The sequence below is a fragment of the Amia ocellicauda genome, chromosome 9 (genome assembly GCF_036373705.1).
Source record: "Amia ocellicauda isolate fAmiCal2 chromosome 9, fAmiCal2.hap1, whole genome shotgun sequence".
In the NCBI taxonomy this organism is placed as follows: Eukaryota; Metazoa; Chordata; class Actinopteri; order Amiiformes; family Amiidae; genus Amia; species Amia ocellicauda.
The window spans coordinates 9,231,040-9,253,275 of NC_089858.1; the positions used below are offsets into that span (position 1 = coordinate 9,231,040).

General features: G+C 39.7%; 1 protein-coding gene across 2 annotated transcripts; it reads right to left on the reverse strand.

Annotated features, from left to right (window-relative positions):
- Nucleotides 1–123: 123 nt before the first annotated feature.
- egfl7 (EGF-like-domain, multiple 7) lies at nt 124–18,382 on the reverse strand. 2 transcript variants are annotated; one of them, XM_066712998.1, is made up of 9 exons: nt 18,188–18,382; nt 9,454–9,638; nt 8,299–8,427; nt 7,199–7,305; nt 7,010–7,105; nt 6,141–6,323; nt 3,278–3,354; nt 2,750–2,912; nt 124–675 (listed from the first exon to the last, which is right to left on the reverse strand). In XM_066712998.1, the coding sequence occupies exons 2-9, from the start codon at nt 9,531–9,533 to the stop codon at nt 656–658; spliced, it is 855 nt and encodes a 284-aa protein (XP_066569095.1). In that variant the 5' UTR covers nt 9,534–9,638; nt 18,188–18,382; the 3' UTR covers nt 124–655. The 2 variants fall into 2 exon arrangements, with proteins under 2 accessions (XP_066569095.1, XP_066569097.1); XM_066713000.1 differs by lacking the exon at nt 18,188–18,382 and adding an exon at nt 16,209–16,547.
- Between the last annotated feature and the right edge of the window lie 3,854 nt (nt 18,383–22,236).

The window sequence follows — 22,236 nt, forward strand, 5'->3', positions numbered from 1 at the left end:
ACAACCTAGTGATTTGACTGATTTGTATTTTTATTATTCTTTTTAATAGCAAATGTTAAATCTGTCACTTTGAACACTCTGAACAAGTTAAACACTGAGATTTTTGTAAGTTTATTTTATTAAAAAAAAAAAAAAAATACAAATTGCCAAACATGTATCCTTTCTCTACACAAGCACATGGAATTATAACTTAAATATATAAATACCAAATTCCAAGTGAGTGCTTCAGTGATTAGAGAACTGACTGCAGAAATGACAGTATAAAGTGGTCTTGAAATACTAGGGTGAAATATACACGTTTTACACAATGATACACATCATATTTGTTTAAAATAAAATCAATTGGGACATTGACCACTGTTTATAATTGTCACTTATTTTAATTACTTATCTGAAAGGAAATAACATTCTCTTCACACGCACACACACGCACACACAATCAAACACAAACACTCCCATTTCATTCCCTTACTTTGAGTTTTTTCCAATATGAATACAATTAGTTGTATTGCTTGCTTGAAAAGGATCAAGGACTATCAAACAAGTGAGAAATACAAGCTCTGATTTGAATGTCCCTCGGTGTTCTGAACTGCAGTCGACCGGAACAGAAACTGAAATCCAATCTCTGCCCTTGCAGCCTATGCGTTTCCCATTATCAGTTGTCTCGGCAGGAGCCTACAATCAAAAAATAAAGAATAAATATTAATGTAAAAATCTGCTTTTTAGAAGTAATTGTGTTAGTTGAGTGTAATAGGATTAGACATTGTATATTGTAGTATATGCATCAAATTCTGTCCAAAACCTTTGCATTTTTAATTTTCTTCTCTCTCACATTTAAACATATATAGGATTGTTTGTAACAAATACAATTTGAAAAGAAAGGTGTGGGAAAGAAAAGATTTTTGAGGGCAAATGTATTTTTACTTCATATTTTTCCAGGACTGAAGTATGTTTCCTTTTCATCTTGGCCAGTAGACCACTTTGAATGGCAGCTGGTCTATGTTTAATGTCATCCTCCATACCGGTACATGTAAATAGATGTGTAGAGCAGTTGCATACAAGAGCAAACTGCTCCCCAATGAGCATTCAACCAGAACTTGAAAGAATGCCTTATTTTCCCTGAAAGATTTTACTCATTTTACTGTCCTGTAAAGACATGAACAGCAGAACCGACACGGTAATGTTGGCCTCGCCTGCTCTTCTTAACCTAAATTGGTTGTTTTTTTGTGTGCGTTTGGTTTGCCCTTCTTTTTGCATTACCCAGTGTCAGGGATACCTTTGGAAGTTTGTAAAAGCTCTCCTCCCTGTGCACCATGTCCAACTTTTCACTTTCACAGGGCTTCATGCTGGGCTGAGGCACAAATTGGGTGTGAAATTTACAGCCACAGTCCTTGCTACCATCCTCCCAGGGTAAGATTAAATCGAGACGAATAGGAACGGTAAACCCTAATGTGCACCACTTAAGTTACTGAAGGTGAGGGGCGAGGGGTGGGAGACACTGCGGTTCTCCTTTGTTCCTGTATTGGGTTTAAACCTGCCAACATGGAGCATAAGCAGCTTTGAAATCTGTTTGGGGGGGAACAACTTCTACCCCCTGGTGGCGTCAAACTGTCTCCTCTCCACTGTGATTAGTGCTGCTAACACCAGCCCCCAGTTCCCATGGCCTTTCCTTGTTAGCCAAATAAATGCACCTTGTTGTGGTGCCCCCCTCCATTCTCACACACCCACACCTCTGCCCACAGCACTCGTTTTACACATCTGTCTCTGCATCGTCAATCTGTGCTGATGCATCCTGTCAGACTATTTAATTTGCTTGTTTTCCTAACTACCGACCGTCTTTTACGAAACATGTTTTTTTTTCCCTAGTGAAGGATGTGAATGTGCAGGGCGTAGCATCGTGAGGAGAAACGAGGTTAATTTTTGTTCCCCCTGTGCAGTGGCAAGCTCAGGAAACTCGAGCGATAACGAGGGTGGAGGCTGGCAAGATCGCCATGGGGATAAGAGGGAGAGAGTGTCGCTTTACCCCTCCCCAGGCCTGGTCCCCGAACTGGGCTTTCCACAAACTGCATTTCCTTAGAAAAGCCCTTTTCTGAATTAAGCGCTTATCGGTTGTCTGTAGCATATAAACTCTTACTCGGGCGCCATGGCACGTCTGTACAGTACAGTTAATTCGATTTGCAATGCACATTGTACGGATTCGAATGGTGTGCTTTCCCTCTGCTGCTTTCCAAAGCTTTTCAGGTGCTTTCAATGGGATTATTTCATTTGATTGTGGCGGCTTCTTACTGGAAACTCTTGAGTTTCCCAAAATACACATCCGACTTAATACATTTAATAACGAAACAGTCAATAGTGTCCTGTCAGGAACTTGTCATGGATAACACAAAAGGGCCATTCGCTGTTTTAACAGTTCACTGTCCTTACAAGCTGATTCCAAATTGCTGCCGAGAATCCGAGCTATTGATTTATGGTAGAAAGATGCCATAGGGTAGCATATAGAGCTCTGATGCCAACTGCATTTTAGAATAATTATTACTCTAATATAGATACTGAAATCCTGGTGAGTCCTTGTTTAACGGGGTATCAAAATGAAGATAAGCTTCACCTCATTACATCTGGTGACGTGCCGTTTTTCCGAGCTATAGCCTGTAAGGGAGGGAGCGCGGCCTGTTGTCAAGGTGGCAGTGTCTGGAGTTGGCAGCGCTAGGTGAGCTGTGGGGCTGGTGTCGCTGTGGATACAGGTACTCACAGGTCTCCAGCCTCTCCTCCAGGAAGCCGATCTGTTCGCTGAGGGAGTCGATGCGATCCAGCTGCTGAAAGGACTGAGACAGGAAGCTTGCCCTCTCGGCAACCCCCTCCTCCGACGCCACAGAGAACAGGCTGTTGAACGGAGCCAGAGCCAGGTGCAGCTTCTGCGGTAACCCCCAAAGATAAAACAAATTGAGTGAAGTGGTATCTCAGGCCTAAACTACAACAGCACTTAGTCGGGACATCTCGATGGCTCCGTCGGTTTCTGATACGGTTACGTCATTGTCTGTCTGCAAGACTAGAGATGAGCCACACAAAGCAGCTGGGCCTGGACAGCTTTCATTTCTGATACCCAGGCTCATATACAGAATGAATCCCCTCATCCAACAAGATGAGCTCTTTTATGTTAGCTTTTATGTCTGTTGAATATGTTATCTATATGTTTGGCACCACCAGCCAGCTGTTGTAAACACAGTAGTTGTAAACATTTCCAGGGGTGATATTCAACTTCAGGGAAATTAAGTCACACCTGTTCCAAGAGCTCCACTCTGTTCCTCAGGTCCTGCACCTCTTCAGACATTTTTTCCGAAGACCCTGGTCCTCCATCTGCAAAACCAATACAGTCGGTCAATCACTTTGACAAATAGGAGACACCTGTTTGGACTGTAGCTCTCCTATGAGACCTGTATGTGCCAGGCCTGAGTCATGTTATTTTCCTTCCCCTCTCACGTTACATACTGTATATGATACACAGAGCTTGGAACCTGGTCATGTGTATTTGCCATGAGAAATGGTAATTCGGCATCCCCATTAGCCAGTGATTAATAGCAACTGAGTCTCTTAAGAAAACAAGCTGAGGAATGTGCTGAGGGTCAAGGCAACGACAAAGTTAGTAGATGTATCCGTGATGGACAAAGACATTTTGGGAAAACAACAACTTATACACACACAACCAGATTGGTTTGAGGTACCATTGCTGGCTTCTGCCCCAAATGCCACCAGGCATCTCCCTCTGAACATTTCCTTTCAGAGCAATGTTTGGTCGTGTTCAGTATCCTTAAAACTGGTAACATAAATCTGGTTGCCTGCAATGGGCCGATTTCTACCAGATGTTTGCTGTCAGGGAGGTTTCAGAGAGTGGGTGACCCCCAGCAAATGGGGTCATCGGAGCTGGCATGTGAACAGCAGTGCTGGGCCAAGTTAAAACCTTCAGCCCTGGAGAGGTAGAGCCCCAGTACTCACTCTTCCCTTTCTTATGTGTGGCTCGGCATACTAAATCTCTACACATCCTCAGTTCCAGAAACTCAACTTTTAAATTGTTGACAATAACAAGCTGCTGCTACTTTGGCTGGAGAAGATTGTTTTCTTGTTTTGTTTGTTTGTTGCTTTTTTTCCTTTTTGTTTTCTTCACATCTGAGTGTGCTTTATTTCTTGGGAATATAAGCATCAAAAGATTACCGAGTTTCTCTTTTTGAACTGACTGATGATGGCTGAACAAAAAGCTTGAGGAGCTAGCAGTACACAAGGTGCCCGTAGAACCAAGGTGTTTTTTTGTTTGTTTGTTTTTTGCATCTACTGTCGCATTGTGGTTGGAAAGGTGACCAGTTTTAACGTTTCCAAGCTATACCCTACAAATCTGCATAGGGCCCAGATATACTAAAGACTCGGGTGTTGGTGCTCATTTTAATATGTCTCTCCGGCCATCCCCACCCGTTCGATGGATCTTCTTGAACCACCGCCACTGTTTTGACAGGATTCACTTAAATGAAATAAGCTTGTTTACCAGGGTGGTATGTCGAGTGGAACATATGATTACAGTTTCGGTTAAATCACATTCAAGCCGTACCAGTGGGAAGCTCGTGTACACAAGTACTGGAACATAAAAGGCCCATTCCACACCCTGTGGAAAAGAGCTTTGGTTTCATGGCAGAGGTTTTAAAGTGCAGATTTCAATCCTTTTTTTTAATATATCTTAATCACAGCAGAAGCAAGAACGAGTATGTCATGATTTTGTTAAAATACACTGATAAAGGAAATTATCTGCGTTACAAATGTATAGTTCATTATATTGCAAATATCTATACCGGGTACAACATCACACTGACATTTCCATTAGATGTATTGTCCCAAGGGGTAATGATAACCAATCCTGTGTGGGAATGCTTACATTCAGGATCGCATACCAATGGTATGTTAAGTATGATTTTTATGTACAAAAATGCAGCCCCACTACTTTAACAGAGGAGAGCCAGAGAGCTGCAGACCTATTTTGGGCAGTTGCTAGGTTACACTAAACAGTACTATCTATAGTCATGATGAGGATTCTTACAGTATATCCCACAGAAAATCCCATCTGTCCCTCAGTAGCAGGCATGCATTGAATGGTGGGAACTTTATACTGTACCAGACAGCGCCTTGTAGTCTCCCTCGCAGACATTGTCGGCCACAGTGCATTATTACTCACGGTACGAGTTTGAGAGTGGCATAGCGCGTACCAAAAGTAATAATGGGCTGTGCAAACCAACGCTGGTCATGTCTTCAGGTTTCAAACCAGAGGAGCTGTAGCACAAACCAGGAAAAATGACGTGTTCTCCTCACATACAACTCCACAAACCGTGTGGTAAAGTGTACCAGACTATAGATGGGATCGTATCAAATACCAAGTAAGTGGAGATGGTAAAGAGAGACAGACAGTCAGACTTTGCTCATTAAACTTCAAGATGATTTTGGCACATATGCCACTGGTGGTATGAAGGGCCTAGATTTGCACTAATCTGGAGTTTCCTGACACTAAATCTGAAAAGTGTGGTTCTTGTCCTTGTGTTGATAGGTGGTCTCTGAAACCAGCAGGCGGAGGCTTAAGCCTAACCGTTATATGAGCATCTTCATGAAAGACATTGAGGTCAAGACAGATGCATGTGGTTTCAATTTTTATGTTTCCAATTGCAGCAGGTTGGTCCCCTGTCCCAAACCCATTCTGCCGAGTTAGAAGGTTGATCTGTAGCTCGTCTGAGTGATGGCTTTAGTTAGGTCGCCACACTGCAACCCAGAGGTCGCCCAGACAGCTGCTGAGACATCAGACACTAATTAGAGTAAGCCATTGATTTTGTAATCAACAGACTGTGGTTAAATGTATGCACCCGTTCTGTTTCATGTAGGGGCGATGGCTAGATACAACTTCACTCAATGAGTTGCCAAGATTATACACTAGTTGAGGGAAGAGACATTACATGGTATTTATTTTCCTATCCACAAGCAAGCAAGCAAGCAAGCAAGCTTTGGAATACCTCCTTTCATTGCAAATGCCAACTATTGAGCCAAAAATATCTAATCTGTCAACACTGGTCTCACTCAGAGCTACTACACTCTTTGAAGTAAGACGAACAGCCTACCTGAATTGTTTGTTGAAGCTTTGAGATAGTTATTGGTGTCATGGGTGATGGGCTGCTCCTGAGCCTCACAAGCTAGCCCGTCTCTGCCCAGCTGGTATCCTTCCTGGCACCCACACTGGTAACTACCAATAGTGTTGACGCACTGCTGGGCACAGGAGTGGGACCCACTGCACTCGTCTACATCTGAGGGGAGAAATGTTAATATAAACTAAACTGCCAACTGCCAACTCAACTGCCAATTAACATTTGTAAAAGATACTAATCACCACTCACTAAAAGCACTAGGAAGTCTAATTTGTTATTTCACTGCTAGCCCTGGAATTTACTCTAGAGAAGTTTCCCAAACTTACACCTACATTACATAAACGTTATTACAGATCACAACCCCTCTGTCTTTAAATTGCATTAAAATGAACTTAGGTGATCACATTAGAGTTACATTTTGGTCCGGGGTAACTTGGTTGGCTTTGCAAGTTTACAGCCTTAGAGAGATAGCTGCAGTAATTGGCTGTCAGACACTCGAGCTCTGCTGTGTTGTGGGCTGGCAGGGAAAAAATCACTGGCTGGCCTGACTGTCATCCAGACACCAGCTGAAGCTAATCTGTCTGTGGCTGCACATGTGAATGCTGTGTCTACTAGTCTATTTTCTCTTAAGGAAAAAAGTATTTTAATGTCACGGGCAATGAGATAAGTTTGTTAGAAACCAGTTTTTTTTGGATGTGTAAAACTTGTTTACAAATGGGCTGCTGCCTATACCCTCCATAAACAGAGTGGGCTGGAGGAGGTCACCACAGTATTCTTGAAAATATGTGGCTCAAATTAGTGGACCATGGGGGCAATGCCTTGGTGACCACATAATGAACAGGTACCTGTTTGACATTGCTTTCCAGTCCACCCTGAGGGACACACACACTGGTTGGGCCTCACACAGGTTCCTCCATTCACACATGGCTTTGAACAAATGGCTGTGGAGAAAGGGAAAATGTGATTGTCCAAAATTGTAATGAATGAACAGCACAATAACTGACCATTGAAAGGAATACTAGAAGCTTATTTACCTTGGTTACAGTTGTGTGAATGGACTCTCCTCCATCCTGGACAGCATTCTGGATAGGCACGTGGTACCGACGCACTTACTTGTCGATAGGACACTCTGTACATTGTTCTGAAAGAGTCCCACACAAAGACACCGTCACCAACTCTGACGACAACTTACAATCAGCTCCTATTGGGAAATGCAATGTCATGTTTACCTAATATGGCGATACAGTTTTTAATGATAATAGTTTTTACATGAACAGGGCAAAAGGCCCATTCCCATAATTTTCTAATGGGAAGTGGAGATCTATTGGGATGTTTGCTGGCATGTCTACAGAAGGCATGACAAATTAATTACCAGTGAGAAACTTCACAAAACTGCTTTAGTGCCCAGTGGAGGGGAACAAACTAAACACATACAAGTGAACATGGAAGAAAACTAAGAAAAAACAAAAAAAACATTCAGCTTCGCTATACCCTAAAGTACGTAAACGTTGTACAATGTGGGCAAGGTAGAGTAACTGAATCACAGGCCAAGGTTGCCAGGATCAACAAATGTGTGGTCTCTGTGGGCAAACACTTAGTTTCCCATAGTTACCCAAGTGCACAATATTTATATTCCACCAAATCAGTAATTGTAATCCAATTCGTATGAGAGTCTAATCCCAGGGGGGGTAGTCTCTCCTATTCTCCCGGTTTCCGTGCCGTGCCAGTCTTTGAACTGCAGAGTGTAGTCTAAATTGTTTACTCAGGTCTTTACATGCGGTTTTGCCCTGTCTCCACGTGACTGGATAATTCTCAATTTCTAATCCACAGGGGAAGAGGTGGCTGTAGGAGTTCAACGGTCTGCTTACTGCCCTCCTCGACCAGCTTGCACTACAGTTGTCTTACTATCTTTTTGCTGAATGTTGTCTTGTCTTATCTTCCCATCAGATACTTGTGGGGTTTTAATTTATGTCTGATTTTTTCACATTATTATATTATTCTAAAGTCTGCATTTACAATCGCAGTGGTCACAGTCTGAAACAATTTACAAACTATAAAGGGCTTTAATCAGTCACTATAGCATAGCAATTCAGGGCTATAGGGTTCATCAAGGGTTTGAAATTAAAGTCCTTACTTGTAGGTGCTACAAAGCCTGTGTCCTTGGCATAGTGTGATGTAGGGTTTATGCACAGGTTGCACAAAGGACTCTGTGTAGGAGACTGGTGGGTTCGGGTAGGGCACATCTTTGCTACACACCCGGCGTCTGAGTGGAGGAAAACACACAACAGAAAAGGTAATTACAAATGACACAACACTGCCAGACAATTTTCATGAATATGTGAGCATTTTGTACCCTGCTCAGAGAGCTGTCATTTATTGGTGTGAAAAATCTATTTTAGGTCAGCCATCTACTGCAATTGTCAAACCAAACTAGATCATTAAAAAAAAACTGAAGTTCATTGTACTGCATGCTGGAGAATAATGTGTAGTCTTTGACCTTGGCCTGCCTGGCGTCTGTTAAGAGTCTCTCTTAACTTATTTAACTTGTTTGGTTTCATTAAAGTTTAACAGTTCCATATATTTATGCAAAAGCATGAAATTACAGGAAAAACTCATGAGATGAAATGAACCCAGGAGTGTCAAAATTTAACTGACAAGAAAGTTCATGCATAAGACTGAAAATTAGGGTAATTTATTCCTATTACATTTCAAACATTTGATTTGGCTTTTAGGGCTGGTGTACTTATTCAAACCATATTGTCCATAAAAGCCCACTATGTGGTCTCAGACAGAAAGAAAGAAGGCCTTGCAAATATGCACCAGATGAGACCTTGGGATTTTAATGCGTCTAATAATTTGAAAATGCACTCATGTCACTTTCTGGCTGATCATTCCAGGATGTCTTGATCAGATCAACCCACTCTTGAACTCACTCAAAATAAGCTGACAAGGAATGAGGTTGAGTTCAAGCTTCGAGCAACCTATCGTTATTTTCTCCAAGGGGGGAACAGAAAAAGCTTTACGTAAAACAACTTCTCAACACAAAGTTGGCCTAGAAATCTATGCCATACAAAACATCAGTTTGAAGGAAGTCTGCCAATAGTGATTTCCACATATTTAATGAAGCTGGACCAGTAGTGAATGTTGAATGACTTGGGCCCCATTACAAAGGTGTATAGTAGAAAGACACAACATATAGTTGGGCAGCAGTCAAAATCAGATTTTTTATACCCTTCATTGTTATACCCTATCATGTTGATTTAAAGGAAAAATAGCATACAAGTCTTACCCTGGCTGAATGAAGTGATAGCTGCAGGACACTGGGAGAACCAGCAGGGCAGAGGTCAGCAGTAGAAGAGATTGGTACATTTCTGCCTGCCTGTCTCTCTCTCTCGGCTGGTACTTCAGGCACTGCACATAGGACGATGATCAGTCTCCCGCTGTCTCGATTCGGAGCCCAGAAGCTGCAACTACCTGAAATCACAAAGAGATATGGTAAGCTTCAGGTTCATCAGCTATCAAAATAAATCAGGCCGAGTGTAGTGTGGGTTTTTCATTGACACTGGGAGACCTGCCTGTCGAGAAGATGTAAGACAAGTCAGTATTTTTGCAATGAGGAAAGGATATCAGCAGCTCCTTTGTCACAACCATCTCATGGCATTTTCTTTTCTGGTTATTATGCCTACAGAATTATATATATATTATTTTTGTCAACACAACATTAAATGTATTGCTTTTGCTTTGCTGTTTCCAGCACACGTCAGTCACAGCCAAGCTGAGCAAAGTGGCAATGTCAACAGTTTTACAACAATTCTGTTTAGTTTTACTCAACCAAAATAGTCTATTTCACTAGATATTTATTTAAGGATTTGGCAACTTTTATGCATTTATAAAATGTAGGGGCTCTGCAAGTCCTCTGGCTTGTATTGTCCTCATCCTTGAGTAGGGAATTTGACCTCAATAGCAACAGTCAACGGCTCTCATTCCAATAGCTGGTAACTGTTGTGAGAAATTCACCTACAGAACAGCCATTGGAGGAGCCCCACTTGTCCTCTCCAAAAAAACCATTAGTGGATCCGTGGGTGGAATGTTATTTATAAATATGATATTTACCAGAAAAAGTAAATGGATGACAATTGGATGAATATGTTATATGTCTGAGATATTCACACATTTGGCTGGGAATTATACGAGTTACAATCGTCACCGTGGTAATGATTAGGATTTGTGCCAGGATTTATAATGCTGATTCCACTCCACTGTGTAGTTTGTTTCCAGCAGATTTGCAGTGTGTTCACCATCACATTTCAAAAGAAGTCAAACCACTGAATGGTGGCCAGTGTCATTCACATGAAATGCGAATTCTGTCTTGCAGATGTTTAGTAGTTGCAATTGGTAATATTTCCGAGAGACAGGGATTGGACGAAGTGGAAATTAAAATACCGCCATTCTACCCCCAAACCTCACTGTCAGAAATGGCACTGATCCTGTAACATTCTGTTTGGCTTTTGAAAAATTTCCCAGGACATAATCCAGAGGAAAGTCAATGGGATTTGAGTCATGCATCGTTTGGAAATCACATATGAACACCTTATTTTGTATAACGGGAAAGTGAATTTATTACCACAGTGACAGAGTGGAAAGATGCCATCTCATCTGAACTAAATATGTGAGGAAGGGAAAGGTTTTTTGTGGATTTGTGGAGAAACCAGGGAATCGCAGCACTGTTATTAAAATGTGGGAGCTATTAACAGCTTAACATAGCTTTCAAATATGTTAAGTCTGAAAGAGAACTCTCATGATTTGAAATGCCTGTGTTGCTCTAATTGTGTGTTTATTGGGAAGCAAGTTTGGTACAGCTTTTGATATGGTATATGATTAGACTAGAAATGAATTGGTTTCATTAGCCCATCATCTTGAAATGTTTATCATAATCAGCCAGTTTATTTATTTATATCAATAATGTCAGTGCTGAGGATAATTATATATATATATATCATGGGGGTATAGATTGAAGCAAGTGGAAACGTCTTGGGCAGGCCTTCATGTAGCAGTGGATCGATACAGGCTGAGAGACAGAGAGAGAGAGAGACAGGGTATTTAAGATTCCCTGGCTGTTTCATTAAATAAATGCATTTAAAAAAATTGAAGTAGGAGTAAACACAAATCTGACAGCTGTGTGCATTTGTTTACTAAAGACACTAATATTATAGGATGTCTCCTGTTGTTCTGCTCAGACTAGGAAAAACTGATGGACTCCTGGAATCAAAATAAGCATTCAGTTTTATGCTGCCTGTGTTAGTATGAGAGCCAGAAAGGCACTGAGCCATTATTAACACACATCAGGCACTGTCTTTTTTGAAAAGCTGGCTTTATCTAACCAGGGCTATAAAACAAGGCAGGGTGGCAATAGTAGTCAGTCATTAGGAGGTCATTCATAATAGTCAGCCAGCAGCAGGCTGAAAGGAGGAGAGGAAGCACCACCATCAAGAAGCTAATGGGCAGTTTATTTAGGGTTTAGGTCCCTGTAGATTATCTGGCAATTAGATATGACCTCTGCCCTCCTGCTATTTACAGGAAGTCATGATGAAATACCCACTAGGGTGCGCATTGATCTTTTGAAAAATGGTTTAAATGATATTTTAAATGAAATGCCTTGGAAGGAAAAAACAAAAAGTTTGTATCATAAGTTTAAGGCTTTTTGGTTTCTTTGTTTACTGTGCGACATATTTGAATTTGTCTTTAGCGTTTTTGTGACCACTTGATGTGCTGTGTGTTTGGGATCAGAGTAATTTCCATGAATTCCCACATTCATGTTTTGTTTCTTTACCAGTTTTCATATTTCTATTTTTTTTTTTTTACCAGGAATATACAGTTGAGGAACCAAGTGGATAAATACCGAGAGACGTTTGGAGATAATCGAATCACGTCTGATCTCTGATACTTGTACTCTCATTGCCGTAAGATAAAAGAGACAAGATTTAACAAGAGCGTTCGTGTAAAGCTATATGCCAGTAAGTGCAAGCAACAAATCACACATGATTATCACTGAATGAATAAAATATATTATAATACCATCGCATTTGACTTAAAAGATCCCACACTGGGTGATCAGAACATTACAGTCCTTTATAAAAGATTAAATTAAACTGTAGAACAATAATCAGCTTCTTTAATTAGCATCTTTCCCCTTTCCCCCTAAGAAATCCTGAACTGAACTGTTCCGTTGTAAAAAAACATTTTTAAACTGCTTTAGTAGTTCAAATGTAGCCTTTGGAAAACCTTTTCTTTTTGAACATTAAATTAATTTAAATGATTGGTGGTTAAATATGAGTATCCTGCTATTCTAGATAAAGCATTTCAAAATATTCAAACATCTTTTTTATACTACATTTTCAAGGTTTAAAATACCATAGAATGGCATTAACAAGATAACTTAATCATGGAGATTATTCCACAACTGGAGTGTTTATCTGAGGTTTTTCTTTTTTAAATAATGGATCAAAGACGCGCTCAGACAGGTCAAAGTGTCGGTTCTGTTAGATATTCTTCCCACTCCTTGGCATGTACTATCATCCATTACTGGATTAGAGAGGTAACATGGTTCTGCAGAAAGCCAGGTTCTCAGAGAGATGCTGGATGTACACTATGGAGGGACTGTTTCTGATAAGGGTAAGGTGAGATCGAGTGTTGGCTGACGGATGAATTGGCCAGCTGCCCAGCGCAGACTGAAATCCCGTCTGTGTTCATTCAAAAATCCTCTCACAGAGACTCTCCAGCAGTTTTGTGGCTTGGCTGGGGGTGCCAGAACAAAAACTACTTGAGTAAATGGCCTGAGAGAATTTTTTTTTTTTACAAAACACAGGGCAGCATCTTTAAAAACAACTTCTTCCCAACCCTGTGTGAAGTGAAAGCTGAAATGGAAAATACTGTTGCCCCTTGCCTTTCCAGAGTGCAGGAATGAAGGCATCACTTGTGTCCACCTAGCCGTGAGAAGGTAAACAGGATTCATTTGAACTCATATGGAGGTCCCTCTTCACCCCTATTACCCCACTCTAAACCAAAAGAACTGATGAATATGAACTTGCCTTTGAAACCTCTCCACCCGAATACAAACTAAAAGCCATCAAACTTCATGCACATGCTGGAACAATATACATCTGTATTACACACTTTTTTTTATTTTCGTAATAGGGAATATTCCTCAGCTCCCCCTCCCCCGCCACCCTGCATTTAAGCAGAAAAGTGGATTATGTCTGACTTTTTGTTCTGATCTGAGACTTATCAGCAGGGCTGGGGTCAATTCCAGTTTTTCCATTCCAATTGTTTGTAATTCCCTTTTCAATTCAATTCCAAATCCAGGAGACACTATTGGATCAATGGCAAAAAGAATTGGAATTGGAATTTGGAATGGGTCCGAAAAAGGGAATTAGGAATTGAAAAAGTGGAATTGACCCCAACCCGGCTTATCAGCAACTGTGGGCAGGTGGTCCCATAGTAAACCTTTCACCATTACAGCACATTTGGCCCAGCTCTTCACCCATTACATTCACAACAGCAGATTACAGTCATTTTGCTTGGGTGGTTCTTTTGGGTCTCCTTTGAGCACAAGAGACCCCATCACACACAAAAAAGAAATCAACATAAACAAATAAAGACTTCCCCAGCAGAGGCTGACAAAAGCCCAGCTGGGGACTCCTCTGGAAGAGCCTGTTTTCTAGGGCCAAGAGAGATATCCAGTCTGACAACCAATTATGCTGAATAAAGTCTGTGGAAAGTTATATGGAGGTTGTGCATGAGTAAGCGCTGAATGGTGCACAGGATCTGTTACTAATCACAAGTGGCACTCACATCAGCTTCTATTATATGGACTTGCATACTTGGGGAGACTTTTTGGAGGTGAGTGCCTATCTCTATGGGGGCTCTTGTTTCTTGGCAGGAGGGTGGACAAAGTTGCTTCAGTTTTGACAAGATGGGGTAATTGGCTATGCAATTCCCAGAGTTAAAAAAAAAAGAGGTCCAAGGAGAGGCTTTGGTGAAAGGCGCCCATTTCCTGCACACAAAACATTTTTTTGCGGGGAGGGGGTATTATTCTGGAACACACCTCTAATTTGTAACTACTTGCCTGAGGGGAAACTGGAATGATAAGGATACTTTAATCAAGACCACATCTCTCTAGGCACCAGAATCACTTGCAGAAAAGAAGAGACCTGCTGCATTTGGAAAAACAACCGAAGACAGATACCATCTGAAACCGTGCCGCTCATACAGAGGGAAACCACACTGCAGTTCATCAGAAAGACTCGGTTGTAATACAAAAATATGAGGCAGGTATAAAGACCCTTCCTGTCCCTGTGTTGTTTCCCTGAGAATGCTTTCACGATTTTGAAAACGCAGCAATCTTATGGAGATCATAAATGTTGATTTCTTTCATGTTCGCCTACAAATACTTGGCGAGTCATAATTCCCCCCTGAGCAGGACCCAACACTGCAAAATGTGTCTTGCATTATTTTATAGCTGATACAATCTTTTAAATGTTTTTTTCTTGCTTCAGTTCAAACATTTTTATAAACAAATACCGCTGACTTATTTTAGAAGGTGTACTTTACAATGTGAAAGGGGTTTTGTTTAATACATCACAAAAACTGTTGCCAATGACTGCAATAGTATTTCCCTAGGGATCACCCACACTAAAGTCCGATCCACACTATTATACTCAGTTCATTCATACGAAGAAAACATGCATGCAATTGATTATGTCTATGATGCAGCTGTAATCTGTGAAACAACCTAAGCATTTAAAACCAATGTAGTTTACACTGCAATCTTTTCAGTTTCCAGAAATTTTGGAAAAAGGAAAAGGCAAAACAGCAGAGCATCTTAGGAAGTTACGCAAAGCACTTTAGGTTGTTTGTTCCTTGACTGACCCAGTAACCAGTAAAACGTGCCTTTCACAAACAATTGTGTAAACTGAATTTGAGGTGGCAATGTGTTAACTAGACCATAGAAAAGGTTAATTATTCTACATGACCCAGAGCACACAATTATGATTCCGCTTTTCACTCTCTCCTCAATGTCATGTTCTGCTTTTACCTAGGCATGAAAGGCGATTCTGTTTAACCCTACGTGCCAATGTAAATATTTCAGCATGCATATACATGATCTTGCCATCTTTATATACGATAGTTTTGCCATTTCTGAAACCTCGAGGGGTTTATCCCCCCTGCTGTTTATTCTGTGAGGTTAATCAAATACAGCCCCTATTCATTGTCCATAGATTAGCATGTACTTATTTTTATTCTGGGAACTGGAATACATTTATTAAATAGGGTGCACCATCAGATTTGTGTCTGGGTTTCCGATTTTATAGCTGATGAAATCACACCATGCAAAGTTATCCTTCAGCTATCACAAACAAAACCAACAAGACATGTTTTCAAATGTTTTTCATTCTGACTGCAGTAAGAATGCTAATCCTAACACAACTGATCCGTATGAATTTAGGTATTGAATTCAGACTGTCTAAGCACTTTTTTCAGTAATAAATATATAAACGCATTTAAAAAGTAATCTATAAATAATATTCTATAGTGCATTTTCCAAATCCAAAAGGTTATACCGATACCTGTAGGAGGGAAAGTGTAATTCAAGTCATCGCCAACAGAGAGTGCTGTTGTGCACAGAAAGTGCGGCGGTGGGGTAATATTTAACTGTTTCTTTTCTCCGAACATAGATTTTTTTTTTTTTTTTTTTTTTTTTTTTAGCTTGGTCAACCTAGCACACCGTGTTGGTGTCTTGGAGCATCTTTCTTTTTCTAAAGAAAATGGATCTTATAAGTATTTTATGACGTAGTCTTTTTAAAGATGCATTCAATCATACTTTGCGTGTCAATGATTGATCTAAAAGAATCGCATTTCACGGATGCTTGCCCAATAGCTTTAATGAGACACACAGCAGACATGCATATAGGACACAGTAAATAAGATCGGAATACCACATGCACAGAGTTATGTGAAAAGTTAGAAATCTGAAAAGCAACTTACTTTGCGTCAATGCAGCACCGTACGACTATGGTACTTTCACGAAGATCCCCCTTGCAGCAAAGCAAATGAAATCCCACTTTGCAAGTCCCAGATGCAGGATCCTCACACTAAAGGAATATATATATATATATATTCCAATGCACATCACAAATCCAATCCCCAAACTACTGTTCTCTCTTTGTGAATCCCAAGAGCGATTAGCATCCCCTCCCTGGGTTTTGTATCCCTGCTTTAGTGCAGTAGTTCAGAAGTTGCCGGCGACTTTTGCAGAAACTGACACAACACACAGAGGGGGCACCCCACCCGCCAGCTGGAACCCCCGTGACCACAGCAACAGGGCTGGGGAAACACCCACGCGTGACGTCATTAGAATGGGTTCCACCTGGCAGGCCGGGGCACCTGACCGCTTTGAAGTTGCAGGTGATCAGTTTTTCTATTATATTAACACAAGGAGATCGGATCGACTTAGAAGATCATCAGTCTTTAAAAGTATGTGATTAGTTAATTAGTTAATTAGTAATCCGTTATTTATTGACTTAGTGAGGGACTGATTTAGTCCGTATGCTATATATATTGTTATACCAGAACAGTTTCGCCATACCATGCTTATTTAAATTAAATCACTACATAGAATACATACAACGAGGGATGAGGCATGCATTTCAACACAATGTATAATGACATATTTGTTAACCACTGGCATTATGCGCATTTTTGCATACTGACTAAATCGAATTAACTAACTCAACTCTCATTATGAAAAAAAAACCGAGTAGCTATTTTAATTATTTCATATGTATATAAAGATTTAATCCTCACTGTCACAGCTACTGTTGCTTTGAACATTAGTACAGTATTGAGGATGTGGACAGGGCGGGTATATAGATGCCAGTTCAATGGTCAGGTGTCCGTACAGGGGACATATATAACTCTAGGGGGCGCCATATGCTGAGCGCTGAGGGAAAGAGGTCCTTAGTTCATATGAAATAAGGACCGCTTTCTAAATCTCAGCTCCCCCAAGATTTCACAGTCAAACAATGCACAATCCCTGATGAATTCCTGCTCAACGCATTGAAGGTACACAATAAATGACAATGACAATCTATGCCACGTATATAAGCATGCACTCAGGTAAAATTGATTTTAAGGTGCAGGTATGTTTGATGTTGTCTGTTAAAATAAAAACTTTAGAAATGATCATCACATTGTGGCATTATGATTAAAATCTGTATGTGTCCACAAAAGGCGCATACAGGAATGGACGGCCTGGCTGCAGGGAGCCTGTCAGGGCGAGCTCCTCAGTGGGGCTGCGGGTTTCATCCTTATCGTATTCGCACTGATGTTGACATAACGAGAAGGAAAAACACAGGGCTGTTTTGATGGACATTTTGGTCAAACAAATGGGGAAACACGATCCTGGACATACATCTGTACAATTACAACCTGCCTGTCCGGCGTCTCCTCAGCTGCCTGGCTGCATGGTCACTATTTCATAATGTTAAACAAAGTAAAGTGGAAGTGCTAACCATCTTCCAGTGGAAAGTACCAGTATACACCAAAACATACAAGTAATAATGTTGTCCCTTTCATAGAATACATGATTTAGGTCGTATGCGTCCACAGCTTTGGCTCTGGGCATGCAACAGGTTGCGTCATTGGTTCAATGCAGGTGGACTGGGCAGTGCAATGAACTGTAACAATGTATTGCTGCAAGTCACTTATATCCGTGGGTATGTTTTCAGTGCCGAAGACTGTTACAATTCATTTTTATCACAAATAAAACATATTCATTAAACAAATATCGCCTTAACTCCAACTAGATTCAACTTTTAATTACATTTGAAAACACGTGTAAATGGTATTATAGTAATACATGTTAATTACAAGCTGTGTGCAGTCAATCATGTTATTATTATTATTATTATTATTATTATTATTATTATTATTAAAGAATATGCATTGGATTAATGACAGCCTACCTCGATGTGCTCCCGGTGCAGGGCGCTCCTCTGGCCTCTAACAGCTGCGGCCATAGACACCAACACCAACCAGCTGGCAGGCGCTTTACCAAACTCTTCCATAGTTTCGATGACTTTTAAACTCGTCCCAAAGTTTTTATTAGGATACAAGCCACGGTGCATGGTCGTTGCTCCCGGAGAACTGGCTGAAGCGAAATGAAATGCCTTTGGACGTTTCTGAGTTGCTTTTTATGCTTGCCTTCCTGGGGAAATCAGGAATTGGATGGACAATCCCAAACCGGAATTCCTGTGTGTGTTTCTTACTGATAAAACCGTTTTTACAGAACAAACACTCTCCATCCTGCTCAAACTGCTTAATGAATCACATTTTTCAGCATATCCTATCCCACATGTTTCTGAACTTGGAGCACGACTTATGATTTTCAACCGTCATGGCAATTGTTTGTAAATGAAATAATTAACACAGTGTACATGTTCTTTTTGGTTACGTTACAAAACATATATGTTTTAATAAAATAAATAGAATTTAAAAAAAAAACAGTTAGAAACTTTTAGTGCAGTAAAGATACTGTACACCTATATTATAAATGAACCTATGCTAACGGAATACAATATATTAAAATATAGTTCAAGTAATTTCAAGTGTAATGAAAGAGTTGCACATAACGCAAAATAAAAAGCATTTATATGCTATACCGTTAATGAAAAGCAAGAGACAAAACATGTAATATAGTTTAAGTATGCTGGAAAATGTAATGTTTTTCTCATTTTAACATACACTGTGTTCATTAATGTATTCCCATAAGTATATGAAATCTGTGTGATTTGCAATATTGCTGGTGTATATCTTCTGCTACTGGCTACTTTTGAATTTACTTCTTGGGAGGTAAATGACTCTTTTTCGGCAGAGAGATTGTGTATTGCCATATTTTAATCTGTTTCCACCAGTCACAGCTGTCGTCATGGAAATGGTAGGCCTAAATATGAACCGTACAATCTCTCTTTTTATTTGTTGGTCCTGCATTTTAAATTAAAAATACGTATTATTTCTATGAAATGTATAAAGTTAACAGCTCCTGTGTAATTTGTTGAGGAAATAACTGCAAAACCAGGTTAATTGTATATATGGACAACTTATAAATCTTGAAGACATTCTAAAAATGATTTATTTTGGCTTTACTCAAGTTGCTTTTAAATATATAAAATAGGACAAATAACTTTGCTAAGAGTTTTCAGTTTCTGCACATGTAGACATGAATAAACGTAGAGTAGGGTTTTCTTAGGGATATTAAGATCATGTGTTGCAATCTGTTTATCTTCTAGGTAAATAAACACTCTACTCAATCTGTATGTTATAAGACTGTACAGATGATGTAATAGTGATTGTGTTTGTAGTCTAAATGAGTTAAGGATATGAGACTGTGTATTCAGTTACTCTGCCCCTGAAATTGTTGAGCTGTGCTCATATAGTGTAAATAATAAGTATATTTTAGACATTTAGGTGCTTTGAGATGAATATATATTTGTTTGTGGTTCAATTGTGAAATTAGTAATGTATTTGTGTTTTCGAATTTGGTGTAGGAGCCTTGTGAAAGAAGGAACAGCACAAGGCTATTTGTTTCCTTGTCTTGTGTCATGGTGTTGGCATTTACAAATTGCTGCACTAATGAGGTTAATAGGCTAAGTATTCTTCAGTCATTCTGGGATTACTTTGGCAAAGTCTCTGTTGTTACCCTTTACCACCAGTACCTCCTACAATGTATGGCCACATGATAAGAAAATATACTCAAGCACACAAAAAATAGTAAAATTACAATTCTTAAGCATATTGTGTCCTACAAGGCCTTACACCAACCAGTTGTACTGACACATGGCACACTGCTTTCAGATGCTTCCTGTTGATCAAACTGGCAGTCTTGCAAAATATAGCAAGAATATTTGTGTATGTTGCTTTTTCAATATACATATTTATTTGTATATATAATTTCCATCATATTAAGAATTATTTCCTAAATAGCAGTAATAGTCATAATGATAAATAAACATCAACAATAAGGGAATTATAAAGTCTAGTTAGAAGACTTATACTGGAGATGTAAGTGGAATTTCCAGAGAGTGGTCGGACCCTGATCCCACCTACAGCACATACAAATATAGGGCTCAATCATAACGTTCCCAGCATTCGTGGATTCACATCCCTCCATCCTCCCAAAACACTGCCTTTGCAGCGAATTTCCGGGCTATTCCACACCCTGGGTTGGGGGGTGAGGGGGGGGGGGTCCAATGCCATACCCACAGTGCCATGCCATCGTTCCTTCAGCCAAGCGAGTTCTAAATACATCTAAATACATTATTACACTCCATCCGTCAAAGACTTGTTACAGTACGGCCAAAGCTGCTGAATGCTACACTGGCAACATAGAATTGGACGTATCCTTTGTTTTTGTTGGGTGAATAATCTCAGCAGCATTTAGCATACATTTTGATCAGCTCTTTATTAAATTAAATGTATTTTGTTGATATATTTTGACATATTCACCTCAAAAGTATTAAATAATGCCTCTGTTAGGGCAGCATAAGCAATAAATAGTCTGGTGTGAAATTGTTGTATTTGAACAACAAAGCCAAAGCAAGAGTGGGAAAATCTGTGATAAACATGCACATATTGATTGATTTTATACATGAATGTGTGTGTTTACCCCTTGTCTGTGTAATCTCAAAGAAGGCATCATTATGACAGTTGTATTCATATTTGTCTTGTAGTCAAAGTGTTTTTTACAGAACTGACTTCTGATCTCCTCTAAGAGCTTTCCCTTAAAAGCCATATGTAGCCACCCATGTTGCCAAAAGCTAAAGAAGAAGACTCTGCTGAAGCTGGGAAAAAGATAAAAGCTTGTCCATTTGCATTTAATTTGTCAATATGTCTTTTGCGAGCTCGTTGAAACATTTATGCATAAATGCAGACCTGTTTCCTCCACTAGCTGCCTTTTGCTGATGCTGAGCTATGGGTTCACTTTCTCTGAGGTCCGGAGCAGAATGCCTTTATGAACATTAGATCTGTCTGCACTTTACTGGTCTTATAAAATGGAGAAATAAATCATATGCTGTGATCATAGTAAATCAATTAAATGAAAGCAATATATTTGGAAGGATTTTAATTGGCCCAACAAAGCAATTGAATGGACAGTGTAAATGCATATGAATTTAGACTAATATAGAAAAACTGGAACAAATGTTTTAAATTAAAATCTGCAAAGATATAATGCCTGAAGTCTTAATATAAAACAGATTTTTCATAGGGAGATTGAAGGTTGTAGTGTAGAAGAGTTACCAAAATCAATGTATGCTGTGATTCATATGCAGTATCAGGTTTATTATGGGGGGTGGAGGAGAGACAGGTCCTGTATTACACTAGGATTTTGATTTTTGACGACAGGAAATGTATATGTATGCATGCAAACATATAATGTGAATATTGATGAAGACAATAGAAAATGAGACAAGCTGAAGGAGAACAAGTTGTATTGATTAGCTCTTGTGTGAAGCAATATGTCTATATATAGTGACTCACTTTCTGAAACCTGTAATCTTATTTAATTTGGACTGTTTTCTTCTTATTTGTTCACATATCTTAAATGAAGCGCAATTCAATTCAATCACAGAGGCTTACACTGCTGTTTTACTGCAATAACCCCTGTTAATGTGATAACACCGAATGAGAGCATGTATATTTGGACAGAAACACCAGAGGTGAAAATTATTATCAAGAAAGATGTTGAGGTGTGGTTTTTCTGTTTCTTTTATTCTGCTGAAGGAATGCCATTCTTTTCTCTTTTAAATGAAATCTGGAAAGATCCAGTTTTAATTTAGAACTCCATTTCGCAGATTGACAAAAAAGAAAAAAGAAAAGAAAAAAAAGAGCTAAGCATTTCCTGTCAGAGAGGAAGCAGGAAGCGAGTGCTGGAGACAGATTCTGGGGCCTGGTTACACAGAACAATTAAAATCTCACTCGTAGAGGAAACGGATCTGCGTCAAAGGGGACTTGACAG